The 18,767-nt window shown below is 48.9% G+C and overlaps 1 protein-coding gene and 1 long non-coding RNA gene across 2 annotated transcripts; one reads left to right on the top strand and one right to left on the bottom strand.

Annotated features, from left to right (window-relative positions):
- Nucleotides 1–6,890: 6,890 nt before the first annotated feature.
- On the top strand, nt 6,891–16,767 carry LOC128405535 (mast cell protease 1A-like). The gene is made up of 5 exons (XM_053372277.1): nt 6,891–7,074; nt 11,001–11,148; nt 12,542–12,677; nt 14,912–15,163; nt 16,620–16,767. Exons 1-5 carry the CDS (start codon nt 7,014–7,016, stop codon nt 16,752–16,754), a joined length of 732 nt encoding a protein of 243 aa, XP_053228252.1. The 5' UTR covers nt 6,891–7,013; the 3' UTR covers nt 16,755–16,767.
- LOC128405543 (uncharacterized) lies at nt 16,034–18,229 on the bottom strand. The gene is made up of 2 exons (XR_008328327.1): nt 18,059–18,229; nt 16,034–16,381 (listed from the first exon to the last, which is right to left on the bottom strand). It is a non-coding gene; the product is annotated as an uncharacterized LOC128405543 (long non-coding RNA).
- Nucleotides 18,230–18,767: the final 538 nt, after the last annotated feature.

Here is an 18,767-nt window from a genome sequence, read left to right as displayed (position 1 = left end):
TGGGGGGAGCACCCTGTTGCAACAGTTCAATAAAGATCAAGCATACTAGCTGCTTTGCTTCTCAATATTCTCTGGTTGGCCTCTGTTATTTTCTCCTACCAATAGGGAACCTATGTAAGGACTCTATATGGGCTCTTGGATACCCCATAAGGGAAAAGGGCAATTTTTTGTTTACAACAGCATGTTCCGTTGTCTCTCGAGACAGATGGATTGCAGCACCAAAAACAACTTCTGCAAACCTGGGGAGGAGTGGTTTCCTTGCAGCTGCTTACACTTCCCTCTTGGGAATGAATGGGGCAGTTTTGATGGCTGACGTTGAACGTCTCCCAGATCCTAAGCATATAGGAAACGGAAGGGTTTTGCATTGCCTTGGCCAGAACAGGTACCGTGTTTTTTGCTCTATAAGACTCACTTTTACCCCCCTAAAAAGCAAGGGGAAATGTGTGTGCGTCTTATGGAGCGAGTGCAGGCTGCGCAGCTATCCCAGAAGCCAGAACAGCAAGAGGGATTGCTGCTTTCACTGCTCAGCGATCCCTCTTGCTGTTCTGGCTTCTGGGATTCAGAATATTTTTTTTCTTGTTTTCCTCCTCCAAAAACTAGGTGCGTCTTATGGTCTGGTGCATCTTATAGACCGAAAAATACAGTAGTCCAAATGAGCTCACAAGTTTCTTTGACTCATCTGGTTGGGCCAACAAGAAGGGAAGGAGCAGGAGAAAAAGAGGATTTTTGGAATTATCTCAAATGGATGCTTTGCTTGCCAAGGGGAGAGAGACGCCTGGTGTTTAATTGTCCATCGCGAAGACTTTTAAAAAAAATATTATTAAAAAAACAACAACCACTGTGCATTTGATTCCTCTTCCTTGCTTAAAACGGCAATCAGATAGTGAGATGATGTGTGTGGTGAGATCTTGGCAGGTCCCAAACCGCCGCTGAGAAATGTCCCAAACAGAGAAACTGCTCCGAAAGGTGCATTTGACCCTCTCCTAACACCCCATACACTCTAGAGAGAAGCGTACTGGGGACAGACTAAAAGACAGAAGGATGTGCAGGGGAGAAAAGGGGAATAATAACAGCCATCAAGCAAATCTGCTTAATAATAATAATATTTATTATTTATACCCTGCCCATCTGGCTGAGTTTCCCCAGCCACTCTGGGCGGCTCCCAATCAAGTATTAAAAACAATACAGCGTTAAATATTAAAAACTTCCCTGAATAGGGCTGCCTTCAGATGTCTTCTAAAGATAGGATAGCTGCTTATTTCTTTCACATCTGATGGGAGGGCGTTCCACAGGGAGGGCGCCACCACCGAGAAGGCCCTCTGTCTGTTTCCCTGTAACCTCACTTCGCACAATGAGGGAACCGCCAGAAGGCCCTCGGTGCTGGACCTCAGTGTCCGGGCAGAACGATGGGGGTGGAGACGCTCCTTCAGGTGTACTGGGCCGTTTAGTGCTTTCAAGGTCAGCACCAACCCTTTGAATTGTGCTCGGAAACGTACTGGGAGCCAATGCAGATCTCTCAGGACCGGTGTTATGTGGTCCCGGCGGCCACTCCCAGTCACCAGTCTAGCTGCCGCATTCTGGATTAATTGCAGTTTCCGGATCACCTTCAAAGGTAGCCCCACGTAGAGCGCGTTGCAGTGGTCCAAGCGGTAGTCCAAGCTTTGTGTAGTTGGTTTTTCTGAAAAGCAGTCTTAAACCATGCAGCATGGTTGCAAACATCCCTCTCCACTTTTTAAAGTAGAAAAGCTGGGAACTGAACCTGGGACCTTTGAATTTATATACTGCCCTATACCTGGCGGTCTCAGAGTGGTTCACAGAAAAGCTCACAACGTATATAATCAGAATAAAAACAACAACCCAATATCATCTCCCCAGAAAACAGCCACATTTTAAAAGGGTAAAGGTAAAGGTAAAGGGACCCCTGACCATTAGGTCCAGTCATGGCCGACTCTGGGGTTGCGGTGCTCATCTCGCTTTATTGGCCAAGGGAGCCGGCGTACAGCTTCCGGGTCATGTGGCCAGAAGGACTAAGCCGCTTCTGGCGAACCAACGCAACGCACGGAAACGCCGTTTACCTTCCCGCCAGAGTGGTACCTATTTATCTACTTGCACTTTGACGTGCTTTTGAACTGCTAGGTGGGCAGGAGCTGGGACCGAGCAATGGGAGCTCACCCCGTCGCAGGGATTTGAACCGCCAACCTTCTGATCGGCAAACCCTAGGCTCTGTGGTTTAACCCACAGCGCCACCCGCGTTAAAAGGGTATAGGATGTCAAACAGATCAACCAAAGGCCTGGTTAAAAAGGAGCCTTATTGCCTGGTGCCTAAAGGTTTATTAGGAAGTCAACAGGCGAACTTCCCTGGGGAGAGTGTTCCACAGACGGGGAGCCACTGCAGAGAAGGCCCCGTTCTCGTGTTGCCACCCTCTGGACCTTTCAAGGAGGAGGCACAGGAAGGAGGGCCTCAGAAGATGATCTCAGGGTCTGGGTAGGTTCATATGGAACGCGGCGGTCCTTGAGGTATTGCGGTCCTGAGCTGTTTAAGGCTTTATAGGTCGAAACCAGCACTTTGAATTGGGTCCGGAAACTAATCAGTAGCCAGTGCAGTCAGACTGGGATCGGTGTAAGATGCTCAAACCATCCAGCCAGCAGCTGTTCTTCAACCAGTCCAGACTCGAGACCAACTTTCACATTTTCACTGGACCGCACCGTGCATATCACTTTATCCTAGAAGGGCAACTCACAGAGCAACATGCATTGCTGCTAAATTAAAACTAGCCCTGCAATGTGGAGAAGCACATGGCTGGCCAGAAATAAATAACTTAATAAATGGCTCGTGCCTTTCTTCTGCCACATGGCAGCACCTGTGGGATCGGGTGGAACAAGCATGGAGGACTGTCCCTGGAAAATTGGGACACTTGGAGGCAGGGCCGGATTTAGGTTCAGTGAGGCCCTAAGCTACTGAAGGTAATGGGGCCCTTTCTATGTCCAGCTGTCCTTTGTCAACAACAAATGGTCACTGTTTTTTGTGTTGAATCTATGCTATATGGTCATTTATGGACCTCATAGGTATCTCAAGCCATTTGCCCATGTTGCCATACAACCAGTCCATGCAGAATGTAGCCACCCTATATATAGAAAGGAGCAAACCAGGGATATTTTAGGGAGCAGGCTAGCAGGTGGGGCCCATGACTTACATCACATGAGCCTACACAACATAAAACACTGTTGCTGTATGTAAAGGTAAAGGGACCCCTGACCATTAGGTCCAGTCATGGCCGACTCTGGGGTTGCGGAGCTCGTCTCGCTTTATTGGCCGAGGGAGCCGGCGTACAGCTTCCGGGTCATGTGGCCAGCAGGACTAAGCCGCTTCTGGCGAACCAGAGCGGCGCACAGAAACGCCGTTTACCTTCCCACCGGAGCGGTACCTATTTATCTACTTGCACTTTGACGTGCTTTCGAACTGCTAGGTTGGCAGGAGCAGGGACCAAGCAACGGGAGCTCACCCCGTCGCGGGGATTCGAACCGCCGACCTTCTGATCAACAAGTCCTAGGCTCTGTGGTTTAACCCACAGCGCCACCCGCATCCCTGTTCCTGTATGTAGGTTGTATTTTATTTGTTTTTTATCTTATATTTTGGAAATGTACATCCAGTTTTTTTCCTTTAATTTTTTTTGGGGGCCCCCAAGAGAGTGAGGGCCCTAAGCTATAGCTTGTTTAGCTTATACGTAAATCCGGCACTGGCAACTTGGAGGGTATGCCCAGCAATGGAGTATGAAGTAGGCAAAAAAAGAGGAGTCCCGGAGCCCGTTTAGGGGTTCTGCCCGTACTTCTCGCTAGCAGGAAAAACCAGGTAACCAAAGCAGTTCTGGGGGATACTTCAGGGCGCCCTATTGATTCAGCAAAGGTCTCCTCTCTCTCCACCCAGCACAGATCCCTCCATCGTTTAATCTGCCCAAAGTATAACAGACTTTTAACCACCAGTTCTGCATGGAAAATGGCAGATAATGCCAGCAAAAAGCTAATCACCAGCCCCTTGTCGTTTAGCAAGCAGCTGATGGCATTATCTCCATCGTTCAGTTTGAGCAGTCATCTGACTGAAGGACCTCCTTTGCCTCCCCTGCTACAATTAAGGTCATCTCCTGCTGGAAGGCCCCCAAGCTATCAGAGAGTTCTTAGAAAGGGAAGGTACATGAGAACATGATAAGATGAGCCCGGGTGCTGGATTAGGCCAAAGGGGTCCCATCTGGCCCCGCAACCTATCCGGACAATGGCCAACCAGAAGTTCCAGCAGCGGGGAACCCGCAAACAGGATTTGAATACAAGAGCAACTCTCCTCCTCTGTGATTTCAGAAGTGTGATGGCCTCCTGTTATGTACTGAGTTGAATAGGATCCAAAATGCAGCAGTCTGATTGGTCCTAGAACAATTGAAACCAAAATGCAGCAGTCTGATTGGTCCTAGAACAATAGGGTCCAGAATGCAGCAGTCTGATTGGTCCTAGAACAATAGGATTCAGAATGCAGCAGTCTGATTGGTCCTAGAACAATAGGATCAAGAATGCAGCAGTCTGATTGGTCCTAGAACAATAGGATCCAGAATGCAGCAGTCTGATTGGTCCTAGAACAATGGGATCCAGAATGCAGCAGTCTGATTGGTCCTAGAACAATAGGATCCAGAATGCAGCAGTCTGATTGGCCCTAGAACAATAGGGTCCAGAATGCAGCAGTCTGATTGGTCCTAGAACAATAGGGTCCAGAATGCAGCAGTCTGACTGGTGCTAGAACAATAGGATCCAGAATGCAGCAGTCTGATTGGTCCTAGAACAATAGGGTCCAGAATGCAGCAGTCTGATTGGTCCTAGAACAATAGGGTCCAGAATGCAGCAGTCTGACTGGTCCTAGAACAATAGGGTCCAGAATGCAGCAGTCTGATTGGTCCTAGAACAATAGGGTCCAGAATGCAGCAGTCTGATTGGTCCTAGAACAATAGGATCCAGAATGCAGCAGTCTGATTGGTCCTAGAACAATAGGGTCCAGAATGCAGCAGTCTGATTGGTCCTAGAACAATAGGGTCCAGAATGCAGCAGTCTGATTGGTCCTAGAACAATAGGATGAAGAATGCAGCAGTCTGATTGGTCCTAGAACAATAGGGTCCAGAATGCAGCAGTCTGATTGGTCCTAGAACAATAGGATTCAGAATGCAGCAGTCTGATTGGTCCGCAGGAGCCCCCCAATCCAGCTCCAGGTGGAAGGGAATCCGCAACCTGATTGGCCTACAGGAGAATTCCGGAATTAGCCAATCACATGCAGCCCATTGTGTAAATAATGTATATAAAGCAGATACGGTACTCTGGGGGAAATTTCATTCCTCCTCACCACTATGAGCTGAATAAAGAGCATGAAATCCACTCTCGACTCCGAGTATATTTCACCTCTGATTGTGGAGATTGGAACCATGGACGTTGTGGCTTAACCTCTTTTCAAAGCCATCCAAAGTTGACAACCACCATAATCTTATTTGGAGCAAGTTCCATACTTTTAACTAAGAGCTGAGTGAGCGATAAGAACCCACCGACAGCATGCGAATCAATCTGGCTAACCTGATTCAACAATACACACACACAGACCGCTCACACACAAAAACAAATCTCCCTACAGCCAGCCAAAGACAACCAACCACACCCCAAGCCACCACCAACCTTTCTCACCACCAAAGAAACACAACAAGCGAATAGTAAGAGAACCAACACAAGTGATTCTAGATTCAGGTAGGTAGCCATGTTGGTCTGACACAATCAAAATATATATAAAAATTAAAAAACTGTCCAGTAGCACCTTAGAGACCAACTAAGTTTGTTCCGTATAGTAAAAGCTAAGGTTTTCCCAGTAGTGATGTATGGAAGTGAGAGCTGGACCACAAAGAAGGCTGATCGCCGAAGAATGGATGCTTTTGAATTCTGGTGCTGGAGGAGACTCTTGAGAGTCCCATGGACTGCAAGAAGATCAAACCTCTCCATTCTGAAGGAAACCAGCCCTGAGTGTTCACTGGAAGGACAGACCCTGAAGCTGAGGTTCCAAGACTTTGGCCACCTCAGGAGAAGAGAAGACTCCCTGGAAAAGACCCTGATGTTGGGAAAGATGGAGGGCGCAAGGAGAAGGGGACGACAGAGGAGGAGATGGTGGGACAGTGTTCTCGAAGCTACCAGCATGAGTTTGGCCAAACTGTGGGAGGCAGTGAAGACAGGAGGGCCTGGCGTGCTCTGGTCCAGGGGGTCACGAAGAGTTGGACACGACTAAACAACAACAACAAAAAACCAAGTTTGTTCTGAATATAAGCTTTCGTGTGCATGCACACTTCTTCATGATCCTTAGTTGGGCATTTCACAGTTTGGGCACACTGCATGGCAGCTTCTTGAACACCAGCAGGATCCAATCACATGGTGATGATGATGATGATACATTTATACCCCTCCCATCTGGCTGGGTTTCCCCAGCCACTCTGGGCGGTTTCCAACAGAATATTTAAAAATATGATAAAACATCAAACATTAAAAACAGGTCTGCCTTCAGATGTCTTCTAAAAGTCAGGTACTTTCTTATTTCCTTGACATATGATGGGAGGGCGTTCCACAGGGCGGGTGCCACCACCAAGAAGGCCCTCTGCCTGGTTCCCTGTAACCTCACTTCTCACAGGGAGGGATCTGCCAGAAGGCCCTCAGAGCTGGACCAAGGAGTGCTCCACACCTGCCCGCCCCCTGTCCCCTCTGAAACAGAACTTCTGTCTTGTCAGGATTCAATCTCAATCTGTTAGCCGCCACCCATCCTCCAACCGCCTCACTATCTGATTGCCGTTTCAGCTTGCTTAAGCTTACTTGCGACCGCCACTATCAGATTTTCACGTCTCCATTGCTTCCTGGGGGAGGTGTAGCCCAACACTAATAAAAGCTGTGAGTTCGAGGGGCTGGACAGTTTAGTGCCAGGCAGTTCCGTAGCTCGAACATAGCAGAACGTCAAGATGTTGAGATTCGGTCAGCCTCTCCTACTTCTGCTCCTGTCCTTGTCGTGGGCCCAAACAGGTGAGTTAAACAAAAAACAAAGGACCGCCTTTAGTGAGCTGTTTTCTGCTGCTCCCTTTCAGGCTAAGCCAGTCTCAATTCCTTCCCTTTGAGATGTTCAGGGTGCGAGTGCCATTCATTTTTACGTCGCCAGAACGGCACCAGCCGTCTACAAGAGAGGTAAAGGTAAAGGGACCTCTGACCATTAGGCCCAGTCTTGACTGACTCTGGGGTTGCGGCGCTCATCTCGCTTTATTGGCCGAGGGAGCCGGCATACAGCTTCCGGGTCATGTGGCCAGCAGGACTAAGTCGCTTCTGGCGAACCAGAGCAGCGCACAGAAACACCGTTTACCTTCCCGCTGCAGCAGTACCTATTTATCTACTTGCACTTTGACGTGCTTTCGAACTGCTAGGTTGGCAAGAGCAGGGACCGAGCAACGGGAGCTCACCCCGTCATGGGGATTCGAACCGCCGACCTTCCAATTGGCAATTGCTTGGAGTCAGCCCTTTAAAAGGGGTGGCAAATAAATTTTAAATGTTCTCCAACTTTGTGGGGTGGACCTCATAGGGCAGCAAGGAGGGGAGCACTCTTGGTGAACTGATCTCTGGGATAGCTCAGTTTGCAGAGCACAAGACTCTTAATCTCAAGGTCGTGGGTTTGAGCCCCACGTTGGGCAAAAGGTTCCTGCCAATGGCTTCAAGTTATAAGAAAGGAGATTCCAACTGAGCAACAGGAAGAACTTTGTGACAATAATAATAATAATAATAATAATAATAATAATAATAATAATAATGTATTATTCATACCCCGCCCATCTGGCTGGGTCTCCCCAGCCACCCTGGGCGGCTTCCAACAAAGTATTAAAATACAGTGGTCTGTTAAACATTAAAAGCTTCCCTAAAGAGGGCTGCCTTCAGATGTCTTCTAAACATCTCGTAGTTGTTGTTCTCTTTGACATCTGGTGGGAGGGTGTTCCACAGGGCGGGCGCCACCACCGAGAAGGCCCTCTGCCTGCTTCCCTGTAACTTGGCTTCTTGCAGTGAGGGAACCACCAGAAGGCCCTTGGCGCTGGACCTCAGTGTCTGGGCAGAACGATGGAAGTGGAGACGCTCCTTCAGGTATACTGGACCGAGGCCAGTATAAGAGCTGTTTGGCAGTGGAACGGTCTCCCTTGGAAGGTGGTGGACTCTCCTTCCTTGGAGGTTTTTAAGCAGAGGTTGGACGGCCATCTGTCCTGGATGCTTTAAGCTGAGATCCCTGCATGGCAGGGGGTTGGGCTAGATGACCCTTAGGGTCCCTTCCAACTCGACAATTTGGTGATTCTGCAATCTATTGACGCTCCTCCTCCATGACGGTGGTGTGAATCGGGTCCTGTCTCCAAGTGGCCTCGAGACAAGTCCAGACTCCTTTCCTTTGAAACTGATCTGACTCGCCAAGGGCAACCCCGCTCGTCTGCCCTTCCAAGCCTGCCCACCTCAGACCCAAGCAGGCAGCTGAAAGCTTAGAGAAGAGAGAAATTTAGAGAGACGTTTCCGTGGCACAGCTGCTTTTGGAATACTCAAAAAGGATATTTAGGTGGGGAAGGTTCAGAAAAGGGCAACCCAGATGGTCAAGGGGATGGAATAACTCGCCTAGGAAGAAAGGTTGCAGCATTTAGGGCTTTTGTTGTTGTTGTTTAGACAAAAGGTGAGCACAGTGGTACATACGTACGCTTCAGGTTACGTACGCTTCAGGTTACAGACTCCACTAACCCAGAAATAGTGCTTCAGGTTAAGAACTTTGCTTCAGGATGAGAACAGAAATCTTGCTCCTGCGGCGCAGCAGCAGCAGGAGGCCCCATTAGCTAAAGTGGTGCTTCAGGTTAAGAACAGTTTCAGGTTAAGAACGGACCTCTGGAACAAATTAAGTACTTAACCCGATGGACCACTGTAAAGAGGAAGCATGAATGAAGTTTGTAAAATGATGCATAGAAGGAGGAGGTTTTCTTCCCTTCTCTTGTAACGCTAGAAGTTGCAGAAGGGCATCCGCTGCAGCTGAATGTTGTAAGATCCAGGATAGGTAAAATGAAGTCTTTCACGCAGCACAATTCTGTGTCCAGGGCAGCTGTCTCCCAGCTCCGTCTGGTACTCAGGCTGAGACCCTGCCTGCCTGCAGACTGTCTCGCCAGAGTGGTGCATGCTCTGGTTATCTCCCGCTTGGACTGCTGCAATGCGCTCTACGTGGGGCTACCTTTGAAGGTGACCCGGAAACTACAACTGATCCAGAATGCGGCTGCCAGACTGGTGAATGGGAGCGGCTGCCGAGACCATACAACACTGGTCTTGAAAGACCTACATTGGCTCCCAGGACATTTCCGAGCACCACTCAAAGTGTTGGTGCTGACCTTTCAAGCCCTAAATGGCCTCGGTCCTGTATACCATCTCCTATATACCATCTCCATCATCCAGCCTGGACGCTGAGGTGCAGCTCTGAGGGCCTTCTGGTGGTTCCCTCACTGCGAGAGGTGAGGTTGCAGGGAACCAGGCAGAGGGCCTTCTGGGTGGTGGTGGCGCCCACCCATCAGATGTCAAGGAAATAAACTGACTTTTACAAGACATTTGAAGGCAGCCCTGTTTAGGGAAGTTTTTAATGACTGATGTTTTAATTGTATTTTTAATCTTTTGTTGGAAGCCACCCAGAGTGGCTGGGGAAACCCAGCCAGATGGGTGGGGTATGTATGTATAAATAAGTACAACAACAACAACTTGAGTGGCTTTAAAAGAGAATTAGACTCTGTTAGGCACTAGAGGACAGGAGTGCCTGGCGTGCTCTGGTCCATGGGGTCACGAAGAGTCGGACACGACTAAACGACTAAACAACAAGGCACTAGATGGAGCCAGGGAGCCTGATCCAGCAGTTTCATCTCATATTATCATGTTCTACTCAACAGCTTGTCTATAATGGGGAAAATGGAACTTCCATCTCAAGGAACAGTATACCAGATCTCTTCCTCCAGCCGACCTGGGTGGTGCCCTTAAAATTAGCAACAGGCAACAGACAGACGCTGACCTCCGCTAATAATAATAATAATAATAATAATAATAATAATAATAATAATAATTTATTATTTACACCCCGCCCATCTGGCTGAGTTTCCGCAGCCACTCTGGGCGGCTCCCAATCAAGTGCTAAAAACAGTACAGCGTCAAATATTAAAAACTTCCCTGAACAGGGCTGCCTTCAGATGTGTTTTAAAGATAGCTGCTTATTTCCTTCACATCTGAAGGGAGGGTGTTCCACAGGGTGGGTGCCACCACCGAGAAGGCCCTCTGCCTGGTTCCCTGTAACCTCACTTCTGGCAATGAGGGAACCGCCAGAAGGCCCTCGGCGCTGGACCTCAGTGTCCGGGCTGGATGATGGGAGTGGAGATGCTCCTTCAGGTATACAGGACCAAGGCCGTTTAGGGCTTTAAAGGTCAGCACCAACACTTTGAATTGTGCTCGGAAATGTACTGGGAGCCAATGCAAATCTCTCAGAACTGGTGTTATGTGGTCCCGGCGGCCGCTCCCAGTCCCCAGTCCCCAGTCTAGCTGCCGCATTCTGGATTAATTGCAGTTTCCGGGTCACCTTCAAAGGTAGCCCCACGTAGAGCGGATTGCAGTAGTCCAAGCGGGAGATAAACAAAGCATGCACCACTCTGGCCAGACAGTCTGCGGGCAGGGAGGGTCTCAGCCTGCGTACCAGATGGAGCTGGTAGACAGCCGCCCTGGACACAGAATTGACCTGTGCCTCCATGGACAGCTGTGAGTCCAGAATGGCTCCCAGACTGCGCACCTGGTCCTTCAGGCGCACAGTTGCCCCATTCAGGACCAGGGAATCCACACACCCGCCTGCCCCCTGTCCCCCCAAAACAGTACTTCTGTCTTGTCAGGATTCAACCTTGTGATTTTTATTTTTATTTTTGCAGCACATTTGCGGAGCCAGATCGTCGGAGGCCAGGAAGCAGCACCCCACTCCAGACCCTATATGGCAGCCCTCAAAATGGGCAGGGGCTATGGCTGCGGCGGGTTCCTGGTGGACCCCCAGTGGGTAATGACGGCTGCACACTGCATGAGGTACGTCTCATTATTTAGAATCATAGAATCATAGAGTTGGAAGAGACCACAAGGGCCATCGAGTCCAACCCCCTGCCAAGCGGGAAACACCATCAGAGCACTCCTGACATATGGTTGTCAAGCCTCTGCTTAAAGACCTCCAAAGAAGGAGACTCCACCACACTCCTTGGCAGCAAATTCCACTGTCGAACAGCTCTTACTGTCAGGAAGTTCTTCCTAATGTTTAGGTGGAATCTTCTTTCCTGCAGTTTGGATCCATTGCTCCGTGTCCGCTTCTCTGGAGCAGCAGAAAACAACCTTTCTCCCTCCTCTATGTGACATCCTTTTATATATTTGAACATGGCTATCATATCACCCCTTAACCTCCTCTTCTCCAGGCTAAACATGCCCAGCTCCCTTAGCCGTTCCTCATAAGGCATCGTTTCCAGGCCTTTGACCATTTTGGTTGCCCTCCTCTGGACACGTTCCAGTTTGTCAGTGTCCTTCTTGAACTGTAGCCCCCAGAACTGGACACAGTACTCCAGGTGAGGTCTGACCAGAGCAGAATACAGTGGCACTATTACTTCCCTTGATCTAGATGCTATACTCTAGATCTGAATCTGAAATTTCCTAGTGGTTGCCAGGGTCCAAGCTAATGGGCGGAAGCTGGTCTTTTGTACAGGTGCTGGCAATGCCTTTGTAGCCAGCTGGGGAAGTGAAAAATGCGGAAGCGAATGAGCTTTGCAAGGTGAAGTCTCTCCCTTCTCCCCGCTGCTGCAACCACCTGCTCTTTGCAAGCAGAACTGCAGTTGTCAATACTGCACATATGGAAGCAATAGGATGGATAAAAGCTGGCGCTTAGGGAATCAAAAATTTCCCACTCCAAAAATGTGGTTTCAAAGCTTTGCTAGCAGAACTCGTTGCAAAACAGACCCAAAACAATTAATGTTACATCCGAATAGTCGTGTGAAATCGTATGCTTGTCCAGGCCTAGGTTCAGCATCTTAGAAACATTAAATAACTTCGGCCAGAGCTGTAAACAAAGCTCTGACCTCTCACAGGTTCCATTCCAGCCAAAGCTGTTCTCCAGTGGAGAGAAAACATTAGGACACATGCTTTCTTCCACGGTGCTTGAGAACAAAGACCAAGTCCCTCCAAATGGAGATTTGCAGCTGAATACCTTTCCCACGTGACCTAAAGTTAAACACCTCCGGGACAAAGCAGCAGAGATGCCTTCTTAGTTCATTACCAACCTATTAGGCAAACTGGTGTAGAAATCTGAAGAACTGAATTTAAGACTGGGGAAATGGACAGATTCCCCCATCCTGCCTGTCACCAAGAGAGAACGATAGCTGAGGGTCGATTCACGGTTCACTAACCCTTGCCAATGCACACTGGTGCCCTTGTTTTCCAGCGAGATGACCGTGGTTTTGGGGGCACACGACCGCTCTGCCATCGAGAACACTCAACAGGTGATCGGCGTTGAGTCGTACCACATGCACCCGGAATATGATCGTATAACGGTTTCAAACGATATCCTTCTGCTCAAGGTAAGTTGCTCCAGGCTCCCTCTCCCTTTCCCAGTACCCTCAAAGCCAGGGGCCTTGGTGGATAAATCTGAAATTCATAAATAAAATAACAATTAAACAAAAAAAGGCAGGGACCTCAAGGAGGAAGGGGTTAAAAAACTCTTCCTATCCCCCTAGGGACGCGGGTGGTGCTGTGGGTTAAACCACAGAGCCTAGGACTTGCCAATCAGAAGGTCGGCGGTTCGAATCCCCAACAGCAGGCTTAGCTACAGCTTCCCAGGACTATTTAGCATCAACAGATCTCACCAAATTCCTCTATGGTTTGCATCTCTGATGTCAACTCCAGCTTCTGTTTCATTCCAAGTCTGTGACTATGGAAGAAGCAATGCCTCTTAGGGTGTTAATGCTATGAGCCACTCCATCACAGACCATGCGTAAATAAGCCATATATCCCAAAGACACCACAGTCTCTGGTGTCCCTTATTCCAAGGTAACTGGACCCTGGGGCAACCACATGGAATCTCACACCACTTAGAGAGTGGGGTGGCATGCAACAATATGTATGTTGCTTCAGAATGGAAGAAGCAGGTTTCCCTTTCCACCCCACTCCCCAAACAAACTACAGCATCTGTCAAATAATAACAGCTACCTATATCAGGTTCTATGGGACATGGGTGGCACTGTGGGTTAAACCACAGAGCCTAGGGCTTGCTGATCAGAAGGTTGGCGGTTTGAATCCCCGCGACGGAGTGAGCTCCCATTGTTCAGTCCCAGCTCCTGCCAACCTAGCAGTTTGAAAGCACATCAAAGTGCAAGTAGATCAATAGATACCACTCCGGCGGGAAGGTAAACAGCGTTTCTGTGCGCTGCTCTGGTTTGCCAGAAGCGGCTTAGTCCTGCTGGCCACGTGACCCGGAAGCTGTACGCTGGCTCCCTCGGCCAATAAAGCGAGATGAGCGCCGCAACCCCTGAGTCAGTCACGACTGGACCTAATGGTCAGCGGTCCCTTTACCTTACTATCCCCCCTACCTGTGCAGTATAATGAATACAACACGGTGCTCAAATGCCGCTGCCTGGTGTAGCAGCTTCACTGTGGCTTGTGGGAGAACTGACCCTCACCAGGGACTAGCACCATGGTGTGGGCAACTAAAGTGGGAGTGTAGCCTTCTTAGACTTTACCGACTGGTGGGATCTGCATTGCTCCCGGGAGGGAGAAAGGAAGTCAAATGACACCGAGGTTGATTCAGAGAAAGAGTTTATTCTGCTCTCCGGATAGCAGAAGGCACTTGCGTGGTCAGTTCACAGCAAGTCCAAAGAAATGAGAAATTTCATGCAGTATATATATCTTCCAGGCACCCTCTCCCCCCTTCCCCAGGAATCCAATCACGTCAGCTTATACACGTAGGTTGACATCCATGACCATAAACAGATATTCCTGTTCCGGTACTCTTTACCATAAAAGGTTGCTCCTGTTCCTATACTCTTATCTTGGAGTAGGAGGTCACCAACTCTAAGAACACTCCTGGCACCGTTCCCGGGTCTCTTGTCAGACCTGACAAGGTCTGTGCGTCTTTTTGTGGTCAGGATGTAAGATAAGACCCAGATGTGCCATCCCTGCTCCACGGAACTGGCAAGGTCATCCATTGCCGTCACGGACTGATAAAGGAGAGGGCTTTGATCACTTGTTTATACAGCTGGCTTTCTGTTTAGACATTGACTCAAGAGCTCAAGTTAATGCATTTTAGAAATGCTCCCTCGGAGGAGGAAAAATGTGGATTTTGGGTCCCGTTTCAGACTGACTGCACAGAAACCCATTCCTTCAGAAGTTTCACCAAGATGCTTCAACTTCAAAATTGGGGAAGTGACGTATTAAAGGGACTTCCCTCCTTTTCCTCTCTCTTTAAGAAATACAAATTCAGAAGCTTACAGGTGGCAGAAGCAGTGGAGATCTGTATCTGGAGTGTTGTGCATTGAGCCCGGGGTTCAAATGTGGCCATTCAGGCTTTGGTCCTTGGCATTGTCCTCAGAACACACTCTTTACATTTATGTTAGGGCTGCCATATTTCAGACACAAAAGTTGTTGGTTGTTGTTTTTGGCAACGTTGTTGAGATTTTGCAAAATCTCCAAAAGAAAAGGAATCGACATTACCCACGTAGATTGACCATCCATTCGGATTTTCCTGGACATTTTAGTGATTTCAGATTGCAAAGGGAGGTTGGATAACCCTCCTGCATCTCTCGATTCCTTCCTGCAGCTGGTGCACAAGGCTACTCTCAACAAATACGTCCAGATGATTCCCCTGCCCAAGTCTAGCAGCGACCTCCCGGAGGGGACACCCTGCAGCCTGGCAGGGTGGGGCCTGATTGACGACAACCAGGACACGGAGAGGCTGTTTGAGACCAACGTCACCATCTACAGCCGCAGGAAGTGCATGAAGATCTACCCGCAGCTCAACGATGCGATGATCTGTGCCGGCAGCCACAATGACCTTCGGGATACAAGCCAGGTGAGGGGGAGGTCAGGGATGGAGGAATCTGTGGCCCCCACACCCTCCGTTTGGACTCCAGTTCCCATCAGCCAATGCTCAGGAACCATGGGAAAGTTCTGGACCACCCTTGGGAGTCAGACCAGTAACATAATAGTAACAACAACAGCAACAGCAGCAACAACAAAAACAATTTACCGTATTTTTTGCTCTATAAGACTCACTTTTTCCCTCTTAAAAAGTAAGGGGAAATGTGTGTGCATCTTATGGAGCGAATGCAGGCTGCGCAGCCATCCCAGAAGCCAGAACAGCAAGAGGGATTGCTGCTTTCACTGTGCAGCGATCCCTCTTGCTGTTCCGGCTTCTGAGACTCAGAATATTTTTTTTCTTGTTTTCCTCCTCCAAAAACTAGGTGCGTCTTGTGGTCTGGTGCGTCTTATAGAGCGAAAAATACGGTAATATTTATAGCTCACCCATCTGGCTGGGTTTGCCCAGCCACTCTGGTTGGCTCCCAACAGAATATTAAAAACACGATAAAAGATAACACATCAAAAACTTCCCTAAACGGGGGCTGCCTTCAGATGTCTTCTTAAAGTCAGATAGTTGTTTATTTTCTTGACATCTGACGGGAGGGCGTTCCACAGGGCGGGTGCCACCACCGAGAAGGCCCTCTGCCTGGTTCCCTGTAACTTCACTTCTTGCAAGGAGGGAACCGCCAGAAGGCCCTCGGTGCTGGACCTCAGTGTCTGGGCAGAACGATGGGGGTGGAGACGCTCCTTCAGGTATACTGGGTTTTAAAGAACCCTTGCCCTATACAGGATTGCCTTCAGGTGGCTTGGGGGTCCAGTAACAACTCCATACCCTCCAATATTTTTCCAATGTAAATAATAATAATAATAATAATAATTTATTTATACCCCATTCATCTGGCTGGGTTTCGCCATTCAATCTGGGTGGCTCCCAACAGAATATTAAAAACACGATAAAAGAGCACACATCAAAAAAACTTCCCTGAACAGGGCTGCCTTCAGATGTCTTCTTAAAGTCAGATAGTTCTTTATCTCCTTGACATCTGATGGGAGGGCGTTCCACAGGGCAGGCGCCACCACAGAGAAGGCCCTCTGCCTGCTTCCCTGCAACCTCGCTTCTCGCAGGGAGGGAACGGCCAGAAGGCCCTCAGAGCTGGACCTCAGTGTCTGGGCTGAACGATGGGGGTGGAGACGCTCCTTCAGGTGCGTCCTAAGGAAAAGTGGGGCATTCAGGGATCAAATCAGAAACCGGGATGGCATCTCTAAATCAGGGACGTCCCTGGAAAATAGAGACATTTGGAGGGTCCACACTGAGCTGGACTGGAGAACCTCCCTCTAACTCTCAGGTGCACTGATTCTAATTGGAGTCAGAGGCCCAGATCTTTGCAATTGAATGGTGCCGTTTGAGGAGCTTGTAGCAGTGAGGATGTTTGCTTTTCTCCCCCCAGGGTGATTCCGGAGGCCCCATGGTGTGCAAAGGCGTGGTACAAGGAATCGTCTCGTTTGGTAACTCGTACCCTCCTGGCGTCTACTCTCGCATCGCCCATTTCCTTCCCTGGATCAAGGAAACCATGGAATCCTGAAGAGAAGAAGCAACGGGCACCCTTTGCTCAATATATTAAAAAAAAAACCTTCTGCATGCTTAATAACCTGTATGCCTTTCGTTCTGCAATCCCACCCACCTGCAACCTATTGAAGCAAGTGGGCCCATGGGGTCTTCAATTCGCAAGTGCATTTATGTGATTTGCCTCTTCTTAGAGCGGCGATTCCCAGAGAGGTTCAACAGTACAGTGGTACCTCGCAAGACGAATGCCTCGCAAGACGGAAAACTCGCAAGACGAAAGAGTTTTCCGTTTTTTGAGTCGCTTCGCAAGACGAATTTCCCTATGGGCTTGCTGCGCAAGACGAAAACGTCTTGTGAGTTCTTGCGAGTTTGTTTCCTTTTTCTTAAAGCCGCTTTTTCTTAAAGCCGCTAAGTACCGTTAATAGCCGTTAATAGCCGTGCTTCGCAAGACGAAAAATCCGCAAGACGAAGAAACTCGCAAAACGGATTAATTTCGTCTTGCGAGGCACCACTGTAGACCCATTTCTCCACTCCAAGAATTCTGGGAAGCGTACCGTATTTTTCACTCTATAAGACGCACCAGACCACAAGACGGACCTAGTTTTTGGAGGAGGAAAACAAGGAGAAAAAAAATTCTGAATCTCAGAAGCCAGAACAGCAAGAGGGATCGCTGCACAGTGAAAGCAGCAATCCCTCTTGTTGTTCTGGCTTCTGGGACAGCTGCGCAGCCTGCATTCGCTCCATAAGATGCACACACATTTCCCCTTACTTTTTAGGAGGGAAAAAGTGAGTCTTATAGAGCAAAAAATACGGTAGTTCGATGGGGGAGAAAACTACAGCTCCCAAGATTCTTATGGGAGGAAGCCACCATGGCTGCCTAAAGCAGTATAATGCTTAAGATCTCTATGCACAGTACTGTATGATTTCAGTGGATCTGCCCCAAGTCCACTTTGGTTGGTTATATGCCTAAGGGGGCAGGACGGCCAAACCGGGAGAGGAAAAGAAGTTGGGAGGGAGGGTGAAAACTGGAATCAGCCCCTTGCTCTGTTGCATTCTCTCAAACGTATATTATCCAGTAAAGCAAAATGGCTGAGCATTAATCTTGTACTTTTTTCCTTGGCTCTCCGAAAATGTCATGAAAACGCCCGGGTGTGTGTGTGTCGAATATCACAAGTGCCGTTGTTCAGGTGTGTTGCGTTGCAATAATAAAATGAAATGCTGGGAGGAGTCCATAGAATTAGAAGGGACCCCAGGGGTCATCTAGTCCAACCCCCGCAATTCAGGAATCTCAACTAAAGCACCCACGACAAATAGTTAGCCAACCTCTGCCGCCTTGCTTTGTTCATTTCCCACGAATTGTTGAGCCCGTTCCACTTATCGGGTCTTTCCTTTTCGTGATTTTGAGGCTCTTTCCTTCCTGGGTGACGGCACAGGGATTAGAACCGCCGACCTTCTGATTGGCAAGCCCTAGGCTCTGTGGTTTAGGCAACAGTGCCACCCTGGGTAGCTTAGAGCAAATTATAAAACCACAGTAAAATAGCACGCATTAAAAGCTTCTAACTTCTATATGTCTTCTAAAAGTCATGTAGTTGATGCTCTTTCAGGTATACAGGGTTGAAGCCATTTAGGGCTTGAAAGGTCAGCACCAGCACTTTGAATTGTGCTTAGAAACGTACTGGGAGCCAGTGTGGGCCTTTCAGGACCGGTGTTATATGGTCGCAGCAGCCGCTCCCAGTCACCAGTCTGGTAGCCGCATTCTGGATCAATTGTAGCTTTCAAGTCACCTTCAAAGGTAGACCCACGTAGAGCGCATTGCAGTAGTCCAAGCTGGAGATAACCAGAGCATGCACCACTCTGGTGAGACAGGGAGCAGGCAGGGAGGGCCTCAGTCTGTGTACCAGAAGGAGCCACCCTGGACACAGAATTAAGCTGCGCCTCCATGAACAGCTGTGAGTCCAAAATGACTCCCAAGCAGCACACCTGGTCCTTCAGGGGCGCAGTTACTCCATTCAGGACCAGGGAGTCCCCCACA

The sequence above is a fragment of the Podarcis raffonei genome, chromosome 18, assembly GCF_027172205.1.
Source record: "Podarcis raffonei isolate rPodRaf1 chromosome 18, rPodRaf1.pri, whole genome shotgun sequence".
In the NCBI taxonomy this organism is placed as follows: Eukaryota; Metazoa; Chordata; class Lepidosauria; order Squamata; family Lacertidae; genus Podarcis; species Podarcis raffonei.
This window is presented reverse-complemented; position numbering and strand designations above follow the sequence as displayed.

Excerpts from the sequence above, each read along its gene's own strand:
- LOC128405535 (XM_053372277.1), top strand. The coding sequence starts at position 7,014 with ATGTTGAGATTCGGTCAGCCTCTCCTACTTCTGCTCCTGTCCTTGTCG. Across the intron at positions 11,149-12,541 it reads ACGGCTGCACACTGCATGAG|CGAGATGACCGTGGTTTTGG; the intron begins GTACGTCTCATT and ends CTTGTTTTCCAG. Across the intron at positions 12,678-14,911 it reads ACGATATCCTTCTGCTCAAG|CTGGTGCACAAGGCTACTCT; the intron begins GTAAGTTGCTCC and ends TCCTTCCTGCAG.